Source organism: Narcine bancroftii, chromosome 11 (genome assembly GCF_036971445.1).
Source record: "Narcine bancroftii isolate sNarBan1 chromosome 11, sNarBan1.hap1, whole genome shotgun sequence".
Lineage (NCBI taxonomy): Eukaryota > Metazoa > Chordata > Chondrichthyes > Torpediniformes > Narcinidae > Narcine > Narcine bancroftii.
The window spans coordinates 20,894,956-20,916,724 of NC_091479.1; the positions used below are offsets into that span (position 1 = coordinate 20,894,956).

At 45.1% G+C, this 21,769-nt stretch overlaps 1 protein-coding gene and 1 long non-coding RNA gene across 5 annotated transcripts in view; one reads left to right on the top strand and one right to left on the bottom strand.

The window, feature by feature from the left end:
• The window catches only part of ireb2 (iron-responsive element binding protein 2), a 102,359-nt gene extending 100,332 nt beyond the window's left edge, over positions 1 to 2,027 (bottom strand). Inside the window, exon 1 of one of the 2 annotated variants that reach the window (XM_069902854.1) lies at positions 1,771 to 2,017. In XM_069902854.1, the coding sequence (XP_069758955.1) occupies positions 1,771 to 1,879 (109 nt within the window). In that variant the 5' untranslated portion in view covers positions 1,880 to 2,017. Of the gene's footprint in view, positions 1 to 1,770 lie in introns of both variants that reach the window. The other variant, XM_069902856.1, reaches the window with a different exon arrangement.
• LOC138745633 (uncharacterized) overlaps positions 1,634 to 21,769 on the top strand; it is a 33,190-nt gene continuing 13,054 nt past the window's right edge. For all 3 annotated transcript variants that reach the window (XR_011346382.1, XR_011346381.1, XR_011346380.1), the window contains exon 1: positions 1,634 to 2,062. This is a non-coding gene — a long non-coding RNA (uncharacterized lncRNA). The remainder of the gene's footprint in view (positions 2,063 to 21,769) is intronic.

Here is a 21,769-nt window from a genome sequence, read left to right on the forward strand (position 1 = left end):
TAACTGTGCATTGATACACCAGACCCTGCTCAAAGCAATTTAAAGGGATTTTTTTTAGAATAATACGAAGAGACACAATATCATGCCAGCTCTGTGAAACTCATTCTAGCCCTACTCCCCTGTTAAACACAATCTTGATTTCTGTGCCCATACTAGTGGGACATTGTACTCCCGAATCCTAGCCTCGGCAATGACCATAACTTCAACGTTGATTCAATTAGGGAACAGTTTACTGGATCATCATAATCAGCCCTGCCCGACACTAATAAAGCAATAATGCTGTACTGAAAGTTAAATCCACTTTATATTATCCCAAATGAGTCCATGCTTCCGTCTACAGAAACAACGAATTTCACCATGTCTGTAGAAATGTAGAAGGTTGTGCTCATCGGACAAATGTAGAAAGTTGTGCTCATAGGACAAATGTAGAAAGTTGTGTTCATAGGATAAACGTAGAAAGATGTGTTTATAAGAAAATCAGCATAAGTTTTAAAAAGTCAGTTAGAACCTCCCAGACAGGAAACAATTCTCACTTCTTCTACAGAACCTGCCAGGCTCCAGCTATCCTGATATCTTCAACAGTGCAAACTGACTCCTGATAAGAGTCAATAAGCTGTCAAAAGGCAGCCCATTCATCAATCGGTTTCCCACCTTGAGTTAAGACGCGATGTAAATCGTCAAAGGCTGCAATAAGCGTCCATATAACCACTTACAGCACAGAACAGGCCAGTTCGGCCCTACTAGTCCATGCCGTAGCAAATCCCCACCCTCCTAGTCCCACTGACCCATACCCCTCTAGTCCCCTCCTATCCATGTAACGATCCAGTCTTTCCTTAAATGTAACCAATGATCCCGCCTCAACCACGTCTGCCGGAAGCTCATTCCACATCCCCACCACCCTCTGCGTCAAGAAATTTCCCCTCATGTTCCCCTTATAATTTCCCCCCTTCAATCAGCAACACTGAGGGTGCCACTCAGTCCCTGGTTGAAATTGCTTCTGCCAGAACTTTTGGCCACTTCCATAATTTAAGATTGGAGGGGAAAACTGTGCATGTGCTTAATTGGAAACCAGACAGGTGTGTACCCTTCCAGACTTTTGTATACAAACTGTGACTTGTTTGTGACTGGCAACAAATCATTTCCATAGCTTTAGGAAGAGGATATATTGTAACAATACATTCAAAGGAATGATGTCCCATTTGTATGCAGGAAAGGGCCTTAAATATTGCACCCTGTGGACTGTGTTGTTTTGAATGAGACCCGTCTGAGTGAGGTGACCTCGTCTCACCCAACACGACAGACTCGCGTTCCTGGAGTAATGTCTGTTTGATTTGGACTGTGTGGCTTGGTTTGTTCCTTGACAGGAAGGGGCGACTGTCCCCCGTGACATGGAAGATTGGCCTCATTTGGGATAATATGACTTTCAGTGACAGAGATAGGCCGCTAACCTCTGCCTCGTTCACGCAGGGAAAGCCTCATGAGGGCATTTTACTGTGATAATGTGGACTGAATAGGCCTCAGGCATCCACCCCCCCCCCCCCCCCCCCCCCCGGGCCTATCCTCTGCCCTTTAAAAGCCCCGTGCACCGTCCGCTCAGACAAAGGCGGCAAAGAGGGGGGGGGGAGGAGGCAGGGAGGAGGAGGGGGCAGGGGGTCGAAACCCCGTCGTTCTTCTCCCCACAGCCCCGAGGCCTTTAGTCATCGGCGTCACGTTAAGAGGTGAGCACGGTGCTACCTCTCAGTCGCCCGCATCCGAGGCCGCCATTCCTACCTGCCGTGCCCGCCGCCATCGTTCCATCCGAGCGAAGCACGGACAGCCGCACTCCGCACCACCGGGCGTTCCCATTGGAGCTGAGCGCCGACCAATCGCAGCGCGCCATCCGAGTCTCCTAGCGACCAGCCTTCGCCTCGGACGCCGCGCGTTTCGTTCCGCCCCGCCGCCGCCGCCGCCACTTCAAGCGCTCGCAGGGGTCGGCGGAGAAGCCATCCCCGTCGGCCGGTGGGACGTCGGGCCGCATCCTCCCCCCGGTCGGTGGGGGGGGGGGGGGGGTGGAAGAGACCAGGTAGCGGCAGGCCTGGAGGGGGGAGGGGAGGAGGAAGGGGAAGGGGAGGGGAGGAGGAAGGGGAAGGGGGGAAGGGAGGGGAGGGGAGGAGAAGGGGAAGGGGGGGGAAGGGAGGGGAGGGAGAGGAAGGGGAAGGGGGGGGAGGAGGAAGGGGAAGGGGGGGGAGGAGGAAGGGGAAGGGGGGGGAGGAGGAAGGGGAAGGGGGGAAGGGGAAGGGGAGGGGGGGGAAGGGGAGAGGGGGAAAGGGGGGGAGGGGGAAGGGGAAGGGGGGGGGAGGGGGAAGGGGGGAAAGGGGCGGGAAGGGAAAGGGGCGGGAAGGGAGGAGGGGGGAGGGGGCGGGAAGGGAGGAGGGGGGAGGGGGCGGGAAGGGAGGAGGGGGGAGGGGGCGGGGAGGGGGGAGGGGGCGGGAAGGGAGGAGGAGGGAGGGAGGGGGGAGGGAGGGGGGAGGGGGCGGGAAGGGAGGAGGGGGGCGGGAAGGGAGGAGGGGGGAGGGGCGGGGAGAGAAGGAGGGGGAGGGGAGGAAGGGGAGGCACCCGACAGCTCAGCAGGCCACTGTTATTTATCGTTCATACCAGGCTCGCAGGTAAAGACGAGATAGTGTTTCTCCAGCATATTTGCTGGTGCATAAATACAAGTTAGAATAGTTAAACACATTAAAATATGATGAATTCAGCAAAGGTGCACAGTACCCTATTGTTACGGAGTCCAGAGGGCCCCAAATCCCAGCACCACAATGCAAAGGGTTACTTCAACAAAAGTTGCTTTTAATTATCTTTTAACATGAAAACGGAATCAAACTTTAACATCTCTATCAACTTACTCTAATTCTAACCCCCTCTAATTCTAAGTGCACATGTGTATAATGTGTATAAAAGTGTAGAAAAGTTCTTTGGATCACAGTCCAATCTCACTGGTTGCAGGCGATTCTTGTTCTGTGTGCAGAAGTTAGCATTAACCACATTCACCAGTGCTTAACAGGCAAATGGTTACCACTCAGGAGGGTTCTTGTTGGTTTTCAGAGAGAGATTCCTTTTGTTCTGGGACATCCACACCTGATTCCTTTTTAATCAATCTTGCTGATGAAACTTGCCCCCTTCAGGGTTCTCCAGATGATCCTCTTTATTTCAGGTCACCACAGAGTTCCTTTCAGATGGCCAGTCTTCTCCTGTGACCTATTCATATATGTTCTGTGAATTCAGGAGTCTGATGGCTTGATGGGAAGGCTGTTGTCCATTCTGGCCATAAGGGCCCAAATAGTATGGTACCTCCTACCAGATGGCAGAACAGTTTACGTGAGGGGTGTGTGGAGTCCTTCACTATGTCTATTGCCTTTCGCCTGCGTCGGGTATAGTCGACGTCCTTCGTGGTAGGAAGAGAGCCCCCAATGATCTTTTCCGCTGACTTCACCCTCCTCTGCAGGGCCTTGGGGTCCGAGGTGGTGCAGCTTCCAAACCCAGTGGTGATGCAGTTGCACAGGATGCTCTCAATACAACCTCTTGTAGAATGTAGTGAGGATGGCGGGTGGGCGATGAACTTTCCTCGGCTTTCGCTGGAAGTAGAGGCTTTCTTGGCTATGGAGCTGGTGTTAAGGGACCAGATGAGATTCTCCACCAAGTGCACTCCAAGGAAATTGATACTCTTGATGACCTCAACAGTGGAGCAGTCAATGGTCAGCGGAGCGTGGTCCTCCCGGGCCCTCCTGAAGTCGCCAACCATCTCACCCAAGGAGGTGCGGTCCACGGCCACTGTTATTGTTGTTGGGATGAGTTCCACAGCGATGCCCCAATAGAGAATTCACATTGAGTGAGAAGGAAAAGAATTAGCTTGGGATGGCATGCAGCTTTCAGGGGAACCTGATGGTGAAAGTCTGTGCTCCACCTACCTGGCAGCTGGAGAAGGGGGGGAGCGACAGGTTCAGAGGTGCATTTGGTCGGTGGTGCAGAGGAGATAACTGAAATGAGGGGGCTATCTTGTGAGGAGTGATTGAATAGTCTTGGACAATAAAGATTCCTTTATTGTCATGTAACAAAAACAGGTGTAATATTACACAAAATTGCTTTTAGTCTCCCATAAAGCAGATAGATTCACCATCAGCAGAAATCTTCAACAGTCAGAGAAAGAGAACAAGAGTCTCTCCCCCCACCCAGAGTCACTAATCCATGGATTAGCCTCCAGTGCTTCTGCAGCCACACAAGACTTCAGTCCAAACCATCAGCAACCTGATCTGAACTTCCGACTCAATCAGAAACCCTTCAGCACTCTCGGCATCCTCTTGTATCCTGGTTCCGATACCTGGTGCCTCTTCAGCCAGTTTTGAGCTGGTCTCCAGTAGTGGTGCCTCATCAACAATATGTGGCAGTCGCCCATGTGTTCCTCAGCTGCAGGACCCCTCACTGCTGTGGTCACTGTCCCGTGGGTCATCTCCTCTACTTTCCTTCTCAGACGGGTGGGGAGGGTGGGGGTATTCTCCCTGTTTTCTGGTACCCTGCACCAGTCTTCCGCTTCCCTGGAGTACGTAACCCCTCAAGGCTGCTTTGGTTGGGGGATTTTAAATTTAGACATACAGCATGATCCCCTGCCACCCGATGAACCTACAACCCCAGTAGGTTTTTTTGGAGGGTGGGAGAAACCGGAGGAAACCCACACGGGCATTGGAAGGATGTACAAATTCCTTACAGACAGCACCAGATCACACTACTTAAAATAAAACAGCTGAAATCTTGTCTGACTTTAATGAAACTAAAACGACAGTGGAAAGAATTGCATTCTCTAGAAATAAAAAAATGGACATTAGTGTCTCAGCTGGCTGAATTATGTCATTTGGTTCTGTTTCAGGAGGCTAAACCTTGCATGTGGCTGATGTGATAGTGTCTGGTTTGTGATTCCGCCCAGTGTAAAATTTGCATAATCATGGAAGGTCTTGGGTATATCTGTCGTCAGCACCTGCTCCCTCCAGAATTATCAAACCTATGCAAAGCCTTGGATTTGAAATTGGGTGGAGTCAAAAGCCAAGATACACTTGTAGCAGTACAAAAATGAGAGATTCGAAAGACACTTGTGAGAGAAGGTGTTGAGGAAAACTGTTGAAAGCAGCACTTGTATGTAAATTACAGCACAGTACTGGCCCATAATGTTATGCTGACCTATATATACACCTAAAAAAAACCTAAACATAACCCTCTTTCATCTATGTGGCTTTCTAAGACTCTCTTAAATGCCCCTTTTGTTCTAGCCTCCACTCCCGCCCCTGGCAATGCATTCCAGGAACCCACAACTCCCTGTGTTTTAAAAAAAACCTTACCCTTGATGTCTCCCCAAAGCTTTTCTCCCTTCACGTTCTACAGATGTCTCCTGGTGTTTGTTACTCCTGCCCTGGGGGAAAAAATACATGGGGTCCTGTGGTCCAGGAGATCTAATGCAGAGTGGAAAGCCAGTACGATAATTGGAGGATCAGAGGTGGAGAGGGTGAGTTCTTGGGAGTCACTATTTCGGAGGATCTTTCCTGGACCCAATACACTAATGGCATTGTGAAGAAATCATGTCAGTGCCTCTACTTCTTCAGGAGTTTGGGGAGATTTGGCATGACGTCGGACATTCTAGCAAATTTCTACTGATGTGTGGTGGAAAGTGTGCTCACCGGTTCATCATGGTCTGGTATGGGGGACACTAATACCCCTGAGGCTAAGCCCTGCAAAAGGTAGTGGACGCAGACCAGGACATAACAGGCGAAGCCCTCCCCACCATCATGAACATCTACAGAGGACAATGCCATCGGAGAACAGCAGCAATCATCAAGGATCCACACCACCCAGCACACATCAGGAAAGAAGTATTGGTGCCATAAGACTCACACCCCCAGGTTCAGGAACAGCTGCTCCCCCTCCACCATCAGACCCCTCAACAACAAACTCAATCAGGGACTCATTTAAGGGCTCTTGCGCATTTTATTGATTTTTGCAGTCAATTTGTTTACATTTCTTTATTTGTTCATGTGTGTACATTGTGTACAGTTTTGTTTTTGCACTACCAATTAGTGGTAATGCTACCTCTCCCACAGGAAAAAGAATCTCAGGATTGAATGTGATGACATATTTGTACTCTGACAATAAATCTGAAATCTGAAGATGTTTGCTGCCATTGACCTGTTGTGATCTGTGAATTGAAATGGATCCTGGTCCTTTTTTTTAATTTTTTTTTTATTTTTCACACTATGAACCATACTAACCAAAATACACACAAACATTTCCCTCTTGAATATAGATCCTGTCCTTCTTGAAACAGAAATCATTTTGCTCCGTAAGCACTTCTCAAAACACTTCATCAGGATAGATGTAACTGCCACCCGCTGAGAGTCATTGAGGCAGGTCACCTTGCACTGGTATATTGGATGTATTTTTGAAGTGAGGGGGGGGGGGGAACACACCTCAGACTGTAACAGCAACAGGCTGAAAAAGTCCGCAAAAATTGCAACAAGTTGCTCTGTGCAGAATTTGAAGACGTGGCCAGGTATGTCGTCTGGGCTGGATGCTTTCCAATAGTTCACCATACTGGGGCAGCATGGTTGGTATAACGGTTAGCACAATGCCTTTCCAGCACCAGCGATTTGGACTTGGGTTCAAATCCCGCGCTGTTCGTAAGGAGCTTGTATGTTTTCCCCGTGTCTACGTGAATTTTCGCCGGGGGCCCCGGTTTCCTTCCTCTGTTCGAAATGTACCAGGGGTGTAGGTTAATTGGGTGTAAATTTGGCGGCATAGACATGTGGCCTAAAATGGCCAGTTACCATGCTGTATGTCTAAATTTGTTTTTACTCAGACTTAGAAACTGGGTGAAAAATTACCAGGGTTGTGAGAGCACAAGAGGGTGTATCATTTTCCCTTTGAAAGCAAGCACAAAAAGCACTGAGCTTGTCCGAAAGAGATGTATTGCAGTTAATACATTGCTACCTTGTTTCTTCTTAAAGGATGTGATGGCTTGCAAGTTCTGCCACATATGACCAGTGCTTTATTGTATCTTTCAAAACTCAACTATTATTATAGAAGCTCCAATAAATGTTGTAATCAGATAGAACTGTGTTTCTGATTCACTCACGGCCCACTCTTACCATGGACCACCTGTAACAAACCCATGGTCCACCGATGTAGGGGAATTGCAGACCATTTACATCATTGTGCTTTGAATGCATACTGGAATTTCCAACTGCTGTGTGCGAGCACATCATATTTTACATTTTGGCTGTTCATTGACTGGACTGCTTAATTTTAATAGATTGAAAAGAAAGATAAATTAATTCGCAGTTGTGACTTCTGGCTGGTAAGTCAACAAGTGGGGATTTTTTTTTTCTTGGGACAAAGGTGCCTTTGCACCAATATTTTCCCTGGTAGGTGACGTCAAACAAATTCACGAAGTATTTGGGCCACAACTGATCCCAAATTAAAATCAGCCAAGTGGACTACAGTCTCTATTATCTGAGTCTGAACAAGCCTGTAAAAAGAGGTAAACCATGACCCTGCTGTGTTACAAGAAAGGTTTGATGGGCAATGTATTTCAATGTCAACCTCTGTAGTCAACCAAGAATAGCATAATATTCAGTGTGTTGCATGACCAAAATGAGGACTCAATATGTCTTTTCTATGACAAAGCTCACGGTTTCTATTATGATGAGTCTTATTGTTCATTACTTGCTAATCCAATAATATTTAACACTCTGCCACCATTAACAGTTTTTAAATTTAAATGTAAGAGATAGATAGAGGAATAGGCCATACAGCGCATGGAGTCTGCTCTGCCATTCATTAAGATCATAGCTGATCATTTATTCCCGTACCATTTTACCCATACCCCAAGCGTCCAGAAATCTATTGATTCGCGTTTTGAACTAATGCAGTGATTGAGCATCAACAGGCCTCTGAAGTAGAGAACTTTGAAGGCTAATCACCCAACATTACACCACAGTGCAGGTCCTTCAGTTCTCAATGTTGCACAAGCCTTTATATTCTGACCAAAAAATACTAAACCCTTCCTACTTCTTAACCCTCTGATGCACCATCAATCACTCAGGAGACCATTGTGGAGAAACCAATAGGGTTTAATTCACTTGAGAACATAGCATATCCTTACTGTTCGGTTGTCCTGCACTGAGTTGCAGGGGGATATGGAACAGTCATCTTTATACAGGAGCCTGTGGGAAGAGGCCACACATGCAAATGGCCAAGAGGTATGCTTGTCCAGACAGTGATTTACCACACCCTCTACTTTTCTTTCATCTATCTAAAGAGTCTCTTCAATGGCCCTAATGTTTTAGTCTCCACCACCACCACCTTGTTAATGTATTCCATAACACTGTGTATAAAAAAAAAAAAAAGTACCCCTGTTATCTCCCCTAAACTTTCCTCCTGTCACTTTGTACAGATGTCCTCTGGTGTTTGCCATTCCTGGGAAAAAGGTGCTGGCTATACCTTATCTATACGAATCTCATCTCATCTCTATCCCAAATAGCCTACATCTACTTTATTTTACATTTCTGATTTCAAGCATCCACAGATGTATTTAAATTTTTATCTACAGGGCATGTGTTCCCTTGTAACCATCATGCAACACTGACAGCCAGTATTAAAGTCCTGGAACCTGCTGCCGTTTCAGACAGACTACCTCTACTGCTGTCAGAGTTACAAGTCTCTTCTGATTGCATTTCTTATTTTAATAATGATGGCACACCCAGATCTAGTCTTTACTCAATTGAAAATGCCTTCAGTTTATATTCCCGAAAAAAGTGTAAATTTACTTTGTCATTTTGCAGCACACTAAATATTTTAGTGTATTGGAAATTTTGCTGAATAACTGTGCCGAGTACCTCAAAGTAAATTAAGGAAGGAGGGAAACCAAGCAGGAAAGGGAAGTTAGATAAGTAGTAACCAAAGTAAATTAGACAGCAAAAAAAAATCACTGAACAAATAGAATATACAGCACAGAACAGGCCCTTTGGCCCTTGATGTTGTGCTGACCTGTACTGTATATTCCTCTTCGCTGTGGATTGTCACCTTGCTGAGGTGGAGAAGCTTATGTGGTCCTGAGATCCCATAAGCGATGCTATCTGGAACTATGGTCCTGGTGGTAAGGTTGAGGATGAGGTCCCGGACAAAGAACAATCTAATGAAGACCTTAACAGTGGAACAGGCAGACAAAGTTACTTTGGCTGTGAAGGTAGACGAAGGCTGCAGCAAATCCATCAGCTCCAATCGTCGTGGTTTCCATGCCATTGGAACTAGTTAATTGATTTGTGAAGTATTGGGTGCTTCTTGGAGTGCAACATTAAGTGCACGTTAAACAAATACATGCATGGGTATCTTCGCTCAGTGGGCCACTTTCCAAAATTGGATTCAAAAAGCCACTTGAGAGCCCATAGGAATGAAAACCATCCTTGACCAAGGGATAGCCACCACAAAGACAGCAGTACAAAAAAACCTCACAATCATCTATATTCTTTTCATCCATGTGCCTGTCCAAGAGTCTGTTAAGTGCCACTGATATTTCATTCCAGGCACCCACAACTCTCTGTGTAAAATTGGGGTCGAATTGCTGAAAAATGTGAAAATAACTAACAGTCACAATGAGGTAAATGAATAAATTGCACAGGGAGGATCATGTGCCACTACAGTCATGTGGCTACGTGAAAGCAGGAAGCTAACTATTCCAGAATGTTCTTGAAGTATTGATGAAAGGGTGGGGGGGAAAAGATGCTATTTAATTAGGGAGGAGATCTGTGCAATGGTTATAGAACATCACAGCACAGAACGGGCCCTTTGGCCCAAGGTGTTCTGCAGCTTGTATAAATCTTCTCAAACACACACTCATAGCCCTCTTTTTACATCCACATGCCCACCTAAGAGTCCTTGAAATGAAACTATTGTTCCAGCTTCCAGAGCACCCTGTTAATGCATTCCAGGCACCTACCACACTCTGACTAAAAAAATGTCTCCCCTAAACTCTCCTCCACTCACCTGCTACAAATATCCTCTGGTATTTGCTATTGACACCTGGGGAAAAGGGTAATAATTGAACTTGGCTTGACAGATCATGTTGCAAAACTAGAAGTCATTTGGATTGAGAGACCAATGAATATCAAAATGCAGGAAATAAGTGTTAAGATTTATTTATAGGTCACAAAGTAATTGTAACACAGGGCGTGACATAAAACAAATTAAGAGAGGTGTATGACAGGAATTGTGGTAATCGTGTTAACCAATATAGCCATTAAACAAATCAAATTTGTAATAAATTGGAAGATGGATTTGTGGATTATAGGAGATGCTTTACTTGATCAAAATGTTAGGAACCAACCAGGAAAAATGCTATTTTGTATATCATTTTGTATATTAAAGTTTAATCCAGGGGTCTTTGGGCAAGAGGGACCTGATGATAAAATTTGTCATTGAGTTTGAAAATGAAGTGATTGAATGTAAAACTAGAGTCTTAAATTTAAACAAAAGAAACTATGAAAGAGATTTGCAAAAAAATTCTAAGGCACAAAAATCCAACTAGAAAAGTGGTTCATATGTGGCTGACAATAAATATTAAATCCGAGAAAGGCTTTAAGATGTTGCCGTTCAGCTTGAAGGTCAAAGGAGGGTCAAGAAATAGTTAAAGGTAGAATTTGAGAGTAGAACAGCAAATAAAAGGACTGCAGGGCAAAGACTGTGGAGGGTAAGTGGCTGTAACAGGAGATTTATTATTCGGAATAAAGGTAAGGCAAAGGGATTAAACAATTTTTAAAAAATTAAATTTAAACATACAGTTACAGGCCCTTTCACCCCCATGAACCCGTACTGCCCAAATTCTCCCCAAATTAACTTCCAACCCCTGTAGGGTGGGAGGAAACCGGAATACCTGGAGGAAATCCGCGCAGACACAGGGAGAACATACAAACTACTTACAGACAGCGGTCGGTGGTTGCACTAACCGCTATTCTAACTGTGCCACCTAAACTGCTACACTAACCATGTTGAATTTGGCATTTGAACTTAAAGGAAGAAATCAGATAAAAATCAGTTTCCTGTAGGTTATAAAATCAGGATTTATTGTCATGAACAAGTCACAAAGTTCGGTGATTTGCGGCAGCGTAACAGGGCAAATATTCATATTATAACCATCTTACATTACTATAAAAAATAAAAATAACTGCACTAAAAGTAAGGCCGTGTCTTTGGTTCATTGATTCTTTGGCTTGGCTTCGCGGACGAAGATTTATGGAGGGGGTAAATGATTATACAGGAATCTAATGGCAGAGAGGAAGAAGCTGTCCTTGTGCCACTTAGTGCTCATCTTTAGGCTCCTGTACCTTTTTCCTGATGGTAGCAGAGTGAAGAGGGCCTGGCCTGGGTGGTGGGGGTCCTTGAGGATAGAGGCTGCTTTTTTAAGACCCCGCCTTGATGGAGTGAAGGCTGGTGCCTGTGATGTCACAGGCCGAGTTAACAACCTTCTAAAGTTTATTCTTGTCCTAAGAGTTGGTGCCTCCATCAGTAATTTATTATCCAAATTTGAATAGAATAAATGAGGGAGATCTGATGTTGAATGCAAAACAAAGTCTCTTATCAGTCAGAAATATCGTGAATTTCCCCATCTTTGCTACTCATCGGGACTCAGTTAATGTATTCTCTTTCATCTGGGGGGGGAAATCTTCAATATTTGATGCTTTCAGTCAGCTTCTGAGAGAGTACAATGGGCTTCACCAAGGGGCTGTCAGCTCACATCTTATGTGCAGCCGTAACGGCTCTTATCTTAATGGTTTGTAATGAAACATTGAAGAAGATCAGTCTAAAGCAAGAACTAGTGGCAACAAGACACTGGTAGACGCTGCTCACCTCTTGAAATAAACAGTGCAGTTTTTGCCAGCATGCGTGTAAAACCTTGACGATCACTGCGTCAGAATCCTGAACTCCAGTAGTGGAGTTCTACAAGATTGTTCTAGTCCATTTAAATTCACATATACTCTGCTATTTTTGGAACCTATTTGTAATTATGGTGCTTAACATGTACAGAAACAAGGAATAAAGTGATTACAAATGACTTTGCTCAGGTAGTGACTATCATCTTCAAGTTTTGACCTTCAACATTTTGGATAGTTTTGGAAAAGGTTTTAACCTGCTTAGCAAAAAAACTGCTGCTTTAATGTTAATTAATCTTTTAGTGAACTTACATGGTTTAATGCTACCTCATACAGCCCTTTCAGTTCATCAGTGAACTGATAATTCTTAATTCTTTCACTATCTAAGATGTGATAGAAATGAATAAAATCATAATTGTTTCAGATCTGGAGAGCTGTTTTTGTACCAGCCTCTCATCTTTCAGTCTTCAGTTCACAAGTCTGTTTAAGCTGGTGAAAGTGGTTTTTAAATGCATTCTGTCGGAAGATATTGCCAACCTTTCTTCGAAGAGAGTTAGAATGAATTCTGTGCATTAAATGGACATCTATGCGCATTTGATCAGTAATGGATGCTTGAAAGGGTAGCTGAATAAATTTCATAAAGCTATTCCGGTCTAGTTTTCAGGTTTCAGGGTACGGTGGCAAGGGATAAATGTCTGAGAATACAAATTGTAATTCAATTCCTTTTTTAAAATGAGAGACTTTGTCATTGGTTTTATTTTCATCATAAATTTTTTCTGGTCATTATTGTAATACAAATTCAACAGCCACTTTTGTGAGTGTATAATCCCATTGACGAATGCTCTGGAGAAACTCAGCCGGTCACACAGCATCCATAGGAAGTCAAGCGTAACCAACCTGGCCCCTTTGTCAGGTACAGTTGAGGGAATAACAAGGTGGGGGAAGGGGAGGAACACAGAGGGGAGGCTAGAAGACAAAAATGCTGAGATGAAAGGGGGCGAGGATCAAGAGTAGCTCTGAATGGAGAAAGGAAGGAGTGGGGAGATGGGGGAAAGGAGACAAGAGGGATCAAGGAAGAGAGAGAGGAGAGGGGTTAACAGAAATTGTTAATGCAATCTGGTTAGACAGAATATAAGGTGTTGTTCCTCCAATTTTCAGGTGGTTTCAGGAGGCCATGGACTCTCCATGCCTGATGGAAATAAAATAAAAAAGTAAAATCTTAAAAATGAAAAGTTCTATCAGAGTGGACTTGAGGGTTATGAGGAACTGATGGATCTGAGATCAGGGCCAGATCAGTAGTGATCTTATTGAATGGCAGAGCAGGCTCAATGGGTCAGATGGCCGACTCCTGCTCCTATTATGCTCTTATACATCTGAAATGCAAATTATTCTCACTTAATGACCCACAAATACAATCAATGTGTTGCTTATGCTGGGAATCTGCTCTTTTAATACTCAGGACAGACATTCGACTGTGACTTTGGATCAGATCCGGGGCTGAGGAGCTTGGAGCTCAGGTTCACCGCTGGAATGGACAGTAGGCCATGTGTCTATGGAGGATATGGGGTCACAGGAGAAGTCAACAGGATCCACAGACACTCAGTGTCTCTGAGGGGACTCTTTTTTTTCTCTCGGTATGGCCACTGGACCTGTGCCATCTATTTGTGTGTCTTTGTGAGCAAACACATTTTGAATATTTATGCACATGACAATAAAGGAGCTTTGACTTCAATTAGAACTTGGAATCCTTAGCTACCTTGGATGAAAGATTGTTGCTAACAACTCCGACAGCAGAGGGCAGTGCAATCATGGGCCATTTTGCCGGAATCTCACTCAATATCAATGGGGATTTCGAACCTAAGAATCAGAATTTATTGACATGAACAAGTCATGAAATTCATTGTTTTGTGGCAGCGTCACAATGAAAACATTCATGTAAACCACCTTACAACAATAAATAAAAATAGTGCAGGAAATGTTGAAGTAAGGCAGTGTCTTTGGTTCCTTAATCATTCAGGAATCCAATGGTAGCGGGGAAGAAGCTGTCCTTGTGACATTGTGACACATGTCCTTGAAGCTGTCCTTGTGACATTGTGACACATGTCCTTGAAGCTGTCCTTGTGACATTGAGCACACATCTTAAGGCTCCTTTACCTTTTTCCCGATGATAGCAGAGTGAAGAAGGCATGGCCTGGGTGATGGGGGTCCTTGAGGATAGAGGATGCTTTCTTAAGATATCGTCTCTTGTAGATGTCTTCAATGAAGTAGTCTGATGCTTCGTGATATCGCCAGAAATGCTCTCCACAGTACACCTGTAGAAGTTTACAAGAGTCTTCAGTGACATACCGAATCTCCTCAACAGCTCATAATGTATAGCCGCTGGCGAGCCTTCTTTGTGATTGCATCAATGTGGAGGCTGCAGGACAGATCCTCGGAGATGTTGACACCCAGGAACGACGTTTTTGACCATCTCCACCACTGAGCTCTCGATGAGGACTGGATTGTGTTCTCCTGACTTCCTCCTGAAGTCCACAATCATCTCCTTGGTTTTGGTAACATTGAGTGCAAGACTGTTGGTGTGGCACCACTCAACTAGCTGATCTATTTCCCTCCTGTATGCTTCCTCATTGCCGTTTGTGATTCTGAGATAGATATTATTGTAGATAGTATTGGAATTGTGCCTAGCCACACAGTCATGCACGTAGAGAGAGTAGAGCAGTGGCTAAGCACACAACCTTGAGGAGCACCTGTGTTGATGGTAAGTGAGGAGGAGACATTGTTTCCAGTTCATTCTGACTGTGGTTCTTCCCATGAGGAAGTCAAGGATTCAGTTGGTTTGGAGCTGACCAACACTGAGAGAGTTGACCAGCACTGAGAGAGAAATGGTGTTGAAGGCTTAGCTGTCATCTGTGAAGAGCAGCTGTATGTATGAGCTTCTGTTTTCTAGGTGATCCAGAGCTGAGTGGAGAGTCAGTGATATTGCATCTGCTGCGGAGCAATTGTGACGATAGGCAAATTGCTGTGGGTCCAGTCCTTTGCTTAGGTGCATGTTAATTCTGGCCATGACCAACCTCTCAAAGCATTTCCTCACGGTAGATGTTAATCATTGAAGCAGCTCATCCTTGCTCCTCTCGGGCACCTGGATGATTGATGCCCTTTTGAAGCAGGTGGGAACCTTTGACTGCAACAGTGAGAGACTGAAAATGTCCGTGAACACTTTGGCTAGTTGGTTGGCACAGATTTTCAGTCCCCTACCAGATACGCCATCAGGGCCTGATGCTTTGCAAGGGTTCACCCTCTTGAACGATGTTCTGACATCAGCCTCAGAGACAGATATCACAAAGTCCTCAGCCTTTGCAGGGATTTTCGTTGGTACTGTTGGGTTCTCCTTCTCAAAGCGGGCATGGAAGAGCAATGAAGCATCACAGCCATCTATGGTATTCACCCTCACTTTGAAGGCTGTAATGGCCTGCACTCCCTGCTATAGCTGGCGTGTATCTGTCTCTGTTTCTAGGATGCAGGCTTCCATAAGTCCCTACTGGACTTCTTGTAGAGATCTGGATCCCCAGCCTTAAAACACCCTTGTCCTCACCCTCAGCAGGTTGTAAATCCTCTGATTCATCCAAGGTTCCTGGTTGGGAACACCCGGTATGTGCGCTTGGGCATAGCCTTGTCCACGCAGGTCTTGATGAAGTCGGTGAGACATGTTGCATATTCATTCAAGTCTAAGGATGAGTTCTTGAATATGATTCAAGGCAGGCCTGCCGACAATCCTCCGCCTCCCTCGACCATACTTTCACTGCCTTCACCACTGGTGCCGCAGTCCTCAGCCTCTGCTTGTACTCTGGGAGTAGGAGTTCAGCCAATGGTATTGCTCAGTAGGCATTCTTCATGGTGGTGTAGCAGTTGTTGAGTGTGTTGGCTCCTCTGGTTTCGGATGTGAAGTGTTGGTGGTAGTTCATCAGAGTCTTCTTCACGTTGGCCTGATTGAAGTTCCCTACAATAATCGGGAAGGCATCAGGATGTTCTGCCTCATGGACGTTAATCACAGTGCTTAGTCCCTCTCGTGCCAGCCTGACGTTAGCCTGGACTGGAATGTACACTGCAACCAGGATGATGGTGGTGAATTCCCTTGGCAGGTAGAATGGGCGGCACGATCGCCAGATGCTCCAGATCGGGAAAGCAGGACTGGGACATAACTGTCACATTTGTGAACTGATGATGACACAAACGCCGCCTCCCCTGATTTTTCCTGACGCAGGTGTATGGTCAATGTGGTAGCCCTCAGCCTGTAGCACCTTGTTCAGAATGTCCTCGTTTAACCATGTTTCTGTAAAGCACATCACACGTCGCACCCTGATGTCTCTCTGATGTTGTAATCTAGCTCGAAGTTCATTGAGTTTGTTTTCCAAGGATTGTATGTTGTTTGGGAGGATATTCCTCAGGACCTGGATTAACCTTTAGACCCTCTCTGCGTCCACGAGGTCGGGTCTTCTTTAAATGGTCTGTGGGTCGGCTGCTGGTAACTCCCGTTGTGTTGAAATGGTTCGTGAGGCATCTCTTTAAATCTCCTGCAATGTTTAAAGGACTGTGTGTGTGTCTGCTTGCGACTCCTACAAAGTTTAAATGGGCCTGTCACTTGCAGTTTGAGACTCCTGCAGTGTTTAACTTGCCTGAGCGATGGCAATTTAAAGGTGCCACGGTCTGTCGGAGTCTGCCATTTCTGTCATCCTTAGGACATCCTTATTCAAAGGTAAGTTGGGTGGTATGGTTATGGGGTTGAGTTTTAATAGTTCTGAACGGGAATATTTGATAAATCCCGTCAGAGCTTGTTAGGTCTGCTTTGTTCATGAATGAGTGAGACAAACACCAGGCTGAGTCGAAATCAGGGTTCTTTGTTCTTTATTACCGGATTGTAACACTTGCGACCAACCATGTTAGTCGGAGAATGCATTCTGCCGTTATCAGCAAAATGGTGATTTTTTATACCCTTGGATATGTGCTTAGAACATCATCATATCATTACTTGTCCAATGACTAAAACTGTTGCTATCCTTTCCCTGCTAGCTTCCTGCCTCTCAATCCATCAATGTCTCTCTTATCTTGTAAGTACAAGGATGCATTCACATCTTGTTACAGCCCTACACATTCCCATCTCATGATGTTTTACCTTACAAGCTGCACTCAGAGTCGCCACTGTAAGGCACCATCTTGGAACCTGCAGACAGACCTACAAATAAATCGAAAAGCTCTAAGCCATTCTTATAATTAGTGGGTTTTCAATAAGCTGGAGATGATCACTACATCACTACAGGTAAAATAACCTCAAGGATGACCATGCTGGTTGATATGCCATAGACATGGACCAGTCAAGTATTATACCAATACAGGGCTTTTATTAACAGAATAAAACCACCTGTAACTGGCCAGTGGAAGTTGTTTTGTGAGCAGGCCAGTGGACATCTCATACACAGTACAAGCGTGCACAGGTACTGAGATAAAAATCAAATGAGACAGGCAACATCATTTTATTTAGGGTTCATTCAGGATTTTGAATCCGCTGGTGTGAGATGTTAAAGTCCAGATTGAGTTCTTGCAAGAAATGTTCGTGTCTTTGAGTCCAGAGTATCAACAGGAATGCGACAATCACCGTACCTGTCCACCTGCCCACTGCTTCATTCTAACTATACCACGATAGTCGTTTGTATATGAAGGGGCGATGAGTCAGAATACAGGAGGGAGATTGGAAACTTGGCTGAATGGTGCAGCAACAACCTCGCGCTCAATGTCACCAAAACAAAGGAGCTGATGGTTGACTTTAGGAAGGGAAAACCAGAGGTTTACAATCCAGTGATCATTGGGGGATCAGAGGTGGAGAGGGTGAGCAAATTCTTCCTTGACCCACACACACAAATGGCATTGTGAAAAAAGTGCCTTTACTTCCTTAGGAGTCTGCAGAGGCTTGGCATGACATTGGAAACACTGGCAAATTTCGACAGATGTGTGATGGAAAGTGTGCTGACTGGCTGCATTACCGTCTGGTATGGGGGAACTAATGCCTCCAAGTGAAAATCCCTGCAAAAGGTAGTGGACACAGCTCAGGACATGGAGGATAAAAACCCTCCTCACCATCGAGAACATCTACAGAGAGCGCTGCTGTCGGAGAGCATCAGCAATCATCAAGGATCCAGCACGCTGTCTTCTCATTGCTACCATCAGGAAAGAGGTGTCGGTGCCACAAGACTCGCACCACCAGGTTCAGGAACAGCTGCTCCCCCTCCACCATCAGACTCCTCAACAACAAACTTATTTGGACTTATTTAAAGATTCTTTTGCATTTTATTAATTATTTTTTCTTTATTGCGCAGTCAGTTAGTTTACTTTTCTTCAGTTGTTTAAATGTGTAGGCTGAGTACAGTAATTCTACCTTGCTCACAGGAAACAGAATCTCAGGGCTGTATGTGATGTCACGTATGTACTCTCGCAATAAATCTGAATCTGTGTGATATATTATTATGAATGAAAAAATGTCAAACCCTACCATTGAGCCTGATCTGATCCAACTCTGTTGGTTATTTGATTGACAGCTGTCTCGATGAATCACCAGTCCCCTTGGCCACTGCGAAATAGTATGACAGAATATCAGTCCTACCCATAGAACCATAAACAGGCCCTTTGGCCTTTCTAGTCTGTGCCAAACCATTTTTTTTTTGCCTAGTCCTACTGACCTGCATCCAGTCCATTGTCCTCCATACCTCTCCCATCCATGTCCCTGTCCAAATTCTTGCATGTTAAAATTGAGCCCTCATTCACCCTCTCAGGCTCTTTCCACAGTCTCTGTATGAAGAAGCTCCCCCTCACGTTCCCCATAAACTTTTCCCCTTTCACCCATCTGGTTTTTAATCTCACCTACCCTCAGTGGATTTACTCTGTCTGTCCCCCTGATAATTTTAAATACCTCTATTAAATCTCCCCTCATTCTTCTACGATCCAGGGAATAAAGTCCTAACCAGTTTAACCTTTCCCTGTAACTCAGTTCCTGGGCAACATCCTAGTAAATCTTCTCTGCACTCTTTCTATCATATTGATATCTTTCCTGTAGTTAGGTGACCAAACCTGCACAGAAGACTCCAAATTCAGCCTCACCAATGTCTTATGCAGCTTTAACATAACATCCCAGCTCCTATACTCAGTTCTTTGATTTATAAAGACCAATATGCTAAAAGCTTTCTTTACCACCTGTGATGCCACTTTCAGGAAATTATGTATCTGCATTCCCAGATCCCTCTGTCCTACCGCACTCCTCAGCGCCCTATCACTCACCGTATATGTCCTTTCTTGGTAGGACCTTCCAAAGTGCAACACCTCACACTTGTCTGCATTAAACTCCATCAGCCATTTTTCATTCCATTTTCCCAGTTGGTCCAGATCCCTCTGCAAGCTTTGAAAACCTTCTTCACTGTCCACAACGCCTCCAATCTTAGAGTCATCTGAAAACTTGCTGATTCAGTTTACCAGATCATCATCCGAATCATTGATATAGATGACGAATAACAATGGTCCCAGCACTGATCCCTGAGGCACACCAGTCTGAGAAGCAATCATCCACCACTACACTGGCTTCTCCCGTCCAGCCATTGTCGAATCCAGTTCATTACTTCACCATGAGTACCCAGCGTCTGAACCTTCCTGACTAACTTCCCATATGGGACCTTGTCAAAGGCCCTACCTACTAAAGTCCATTCATAGCCGTCAACTTTGTTGGTAACCATCATATTACACAGATAGGGAGAGGCAGAGCCCATCAAGTCAGTTGAGCATATGTGTTCGCAGATTTAATCGCAGCCCTCAACAACTCAGCACGACAACATTTGATGACCATCTATTAGCAGATGAGTAAATAATTAACAGGCTGAAGCTAATCATTGCTGCAGTGACTGGCTCCATCAGAAGTGCCAAGTGGATGATTCACCTCAGCTTCCTCCTGAGATCCTCGCCGTCATGGAAGATGATCTATGTCTATTTCAGTTTATTCTGGGTGCCATCAGGAAGGGGCTGTGAGCACTGGATGCAGCAAAGATTGTGGCCTCTATTGAAACTGTTCCAATGGAGTTGAAATCTTGGGGGTCTGACAAACAAGTTGCCCCAGTTATGGCCCATTCACCGAAACCAGCCAGGTCCAACCTCATTCTCAGATATCATCAAAGACCTTGTCAAGTGGCACAGACGCACCTATAGCCTAATCATCTCTCTCTAGTTTGGCTTTTATGAGGACCACACCATGCCTTGGTCTAAGTAAGGACAAAAGGGGGAGGTGAGCGTGGCCACCATTGATCGCAATGTACCATTTGACAGTGGCCAGCCCAAAGAGCTATACTGGAATGAAAGCATAAAATGTTGGAATCATTCGGTCAAACATCATCTATGTAGAGAAAAACGTTAATAATACAGCTCCAGGTCTCTTTTGTCAGACAGATCCTGAAACATCAATTCTGTTCCTCTTGCACAGATACTGGCTGATCTGAATGTTTCAAATATTTTGGCTTTGCAGGGCACACCGGTTACACTCTGCAGCGGCAGCAACCCAGACTCAAATCTGCCACTGTCTGTAAGGGGTTTGTACATTCTCCCCGTGACCACGTGGCTTTCCTCTGGTTTCCTCCCACCCTTCAAAACTCACGGGGTTGGAAGGGTTATTGGTCACATGGGTGTCATTGGATTTGTGGGCCAGAAAAGGGCCTGTTATTGTGCAGTATCCAAAAAATTATATAAAAAATGAAAAGATAGAACCATAGAACATTACAGCACCGAAACAAGCCCCTTCAGCCCTTCTAGTCTGTGCTGAACCATTTTTTTTTGCCTAGTTCCACTATATGATCAATATGTGGTTCGACCCATACTTTGCACAAAGGAAAGTGATTGGTAAACAACAACAATGAGTCGCACTAGATTCAGATTTCAGATTTATTGTCATAGTACATACATGACATCCCATACAACCCTGAGATTCTTTTCCCTGCGGACCAGGAGCTTATTGGTATCGAGCTGTAAACAGATAATGAATGTAAGCAAATGACTGTGCACTATAGAGAGTCCTTAAATGAGACCCTGATTGAGTTTGTCGTTGAGGAGTCTAATTGTGGAGGGGGTGCAGCTGTTCCTGAACCTGGTGGGGCGAGTCTTGTGGCACCGATACCTATTTCCTCATGGCAGCAGCGAGAACAGAGCGTGTGCTGGGTGATGTGGATCCTTGATGATTGCTGATGGCTGCATTCCCCGTAGATGTTCATGATGGTGGGGAGGTATGTTCGGTTGTGCTGTATCTCCACCATCACCCTGTGATGTCCTGGGCTGTGTCCACTACCTTTTCAAGGGCTTTAGGCTCAGGGGTAATGATGTCCCCTGACCAGACCATGATGCAGCCGGTCAGCACACTCTCCCTGACACATCTGTAGAAATTGGCTAGGGTTTCTGATGTCACACCAAATCTCCACAAACTCCCGAGGTTGTAGAAGCGCTACAGAGAAAAGGTGGAAAATCTTGTGACACAGAGCAAGAATAATAACCTGAGTCTCAACATGGATTTTGGGAGGACCAAGAATGACAACCTTCCATTGAACATCAACAACTCCTTAGTGGGGAGAGTGGAGAGCATCAAGTTCCTTGGAGCCAACTTAGCTAGTGACCTATCCTGGAGACACAACATCTCCTCACTTTCCAGGAAGGCGCAACAGTGACTGCAATGTTGAAAACAGATGAGGCCACCGTCATATTAACATTCTCCAGGAGTTTTATCGAGAGCATCCTTGCCGGCTGCATTACAGTTG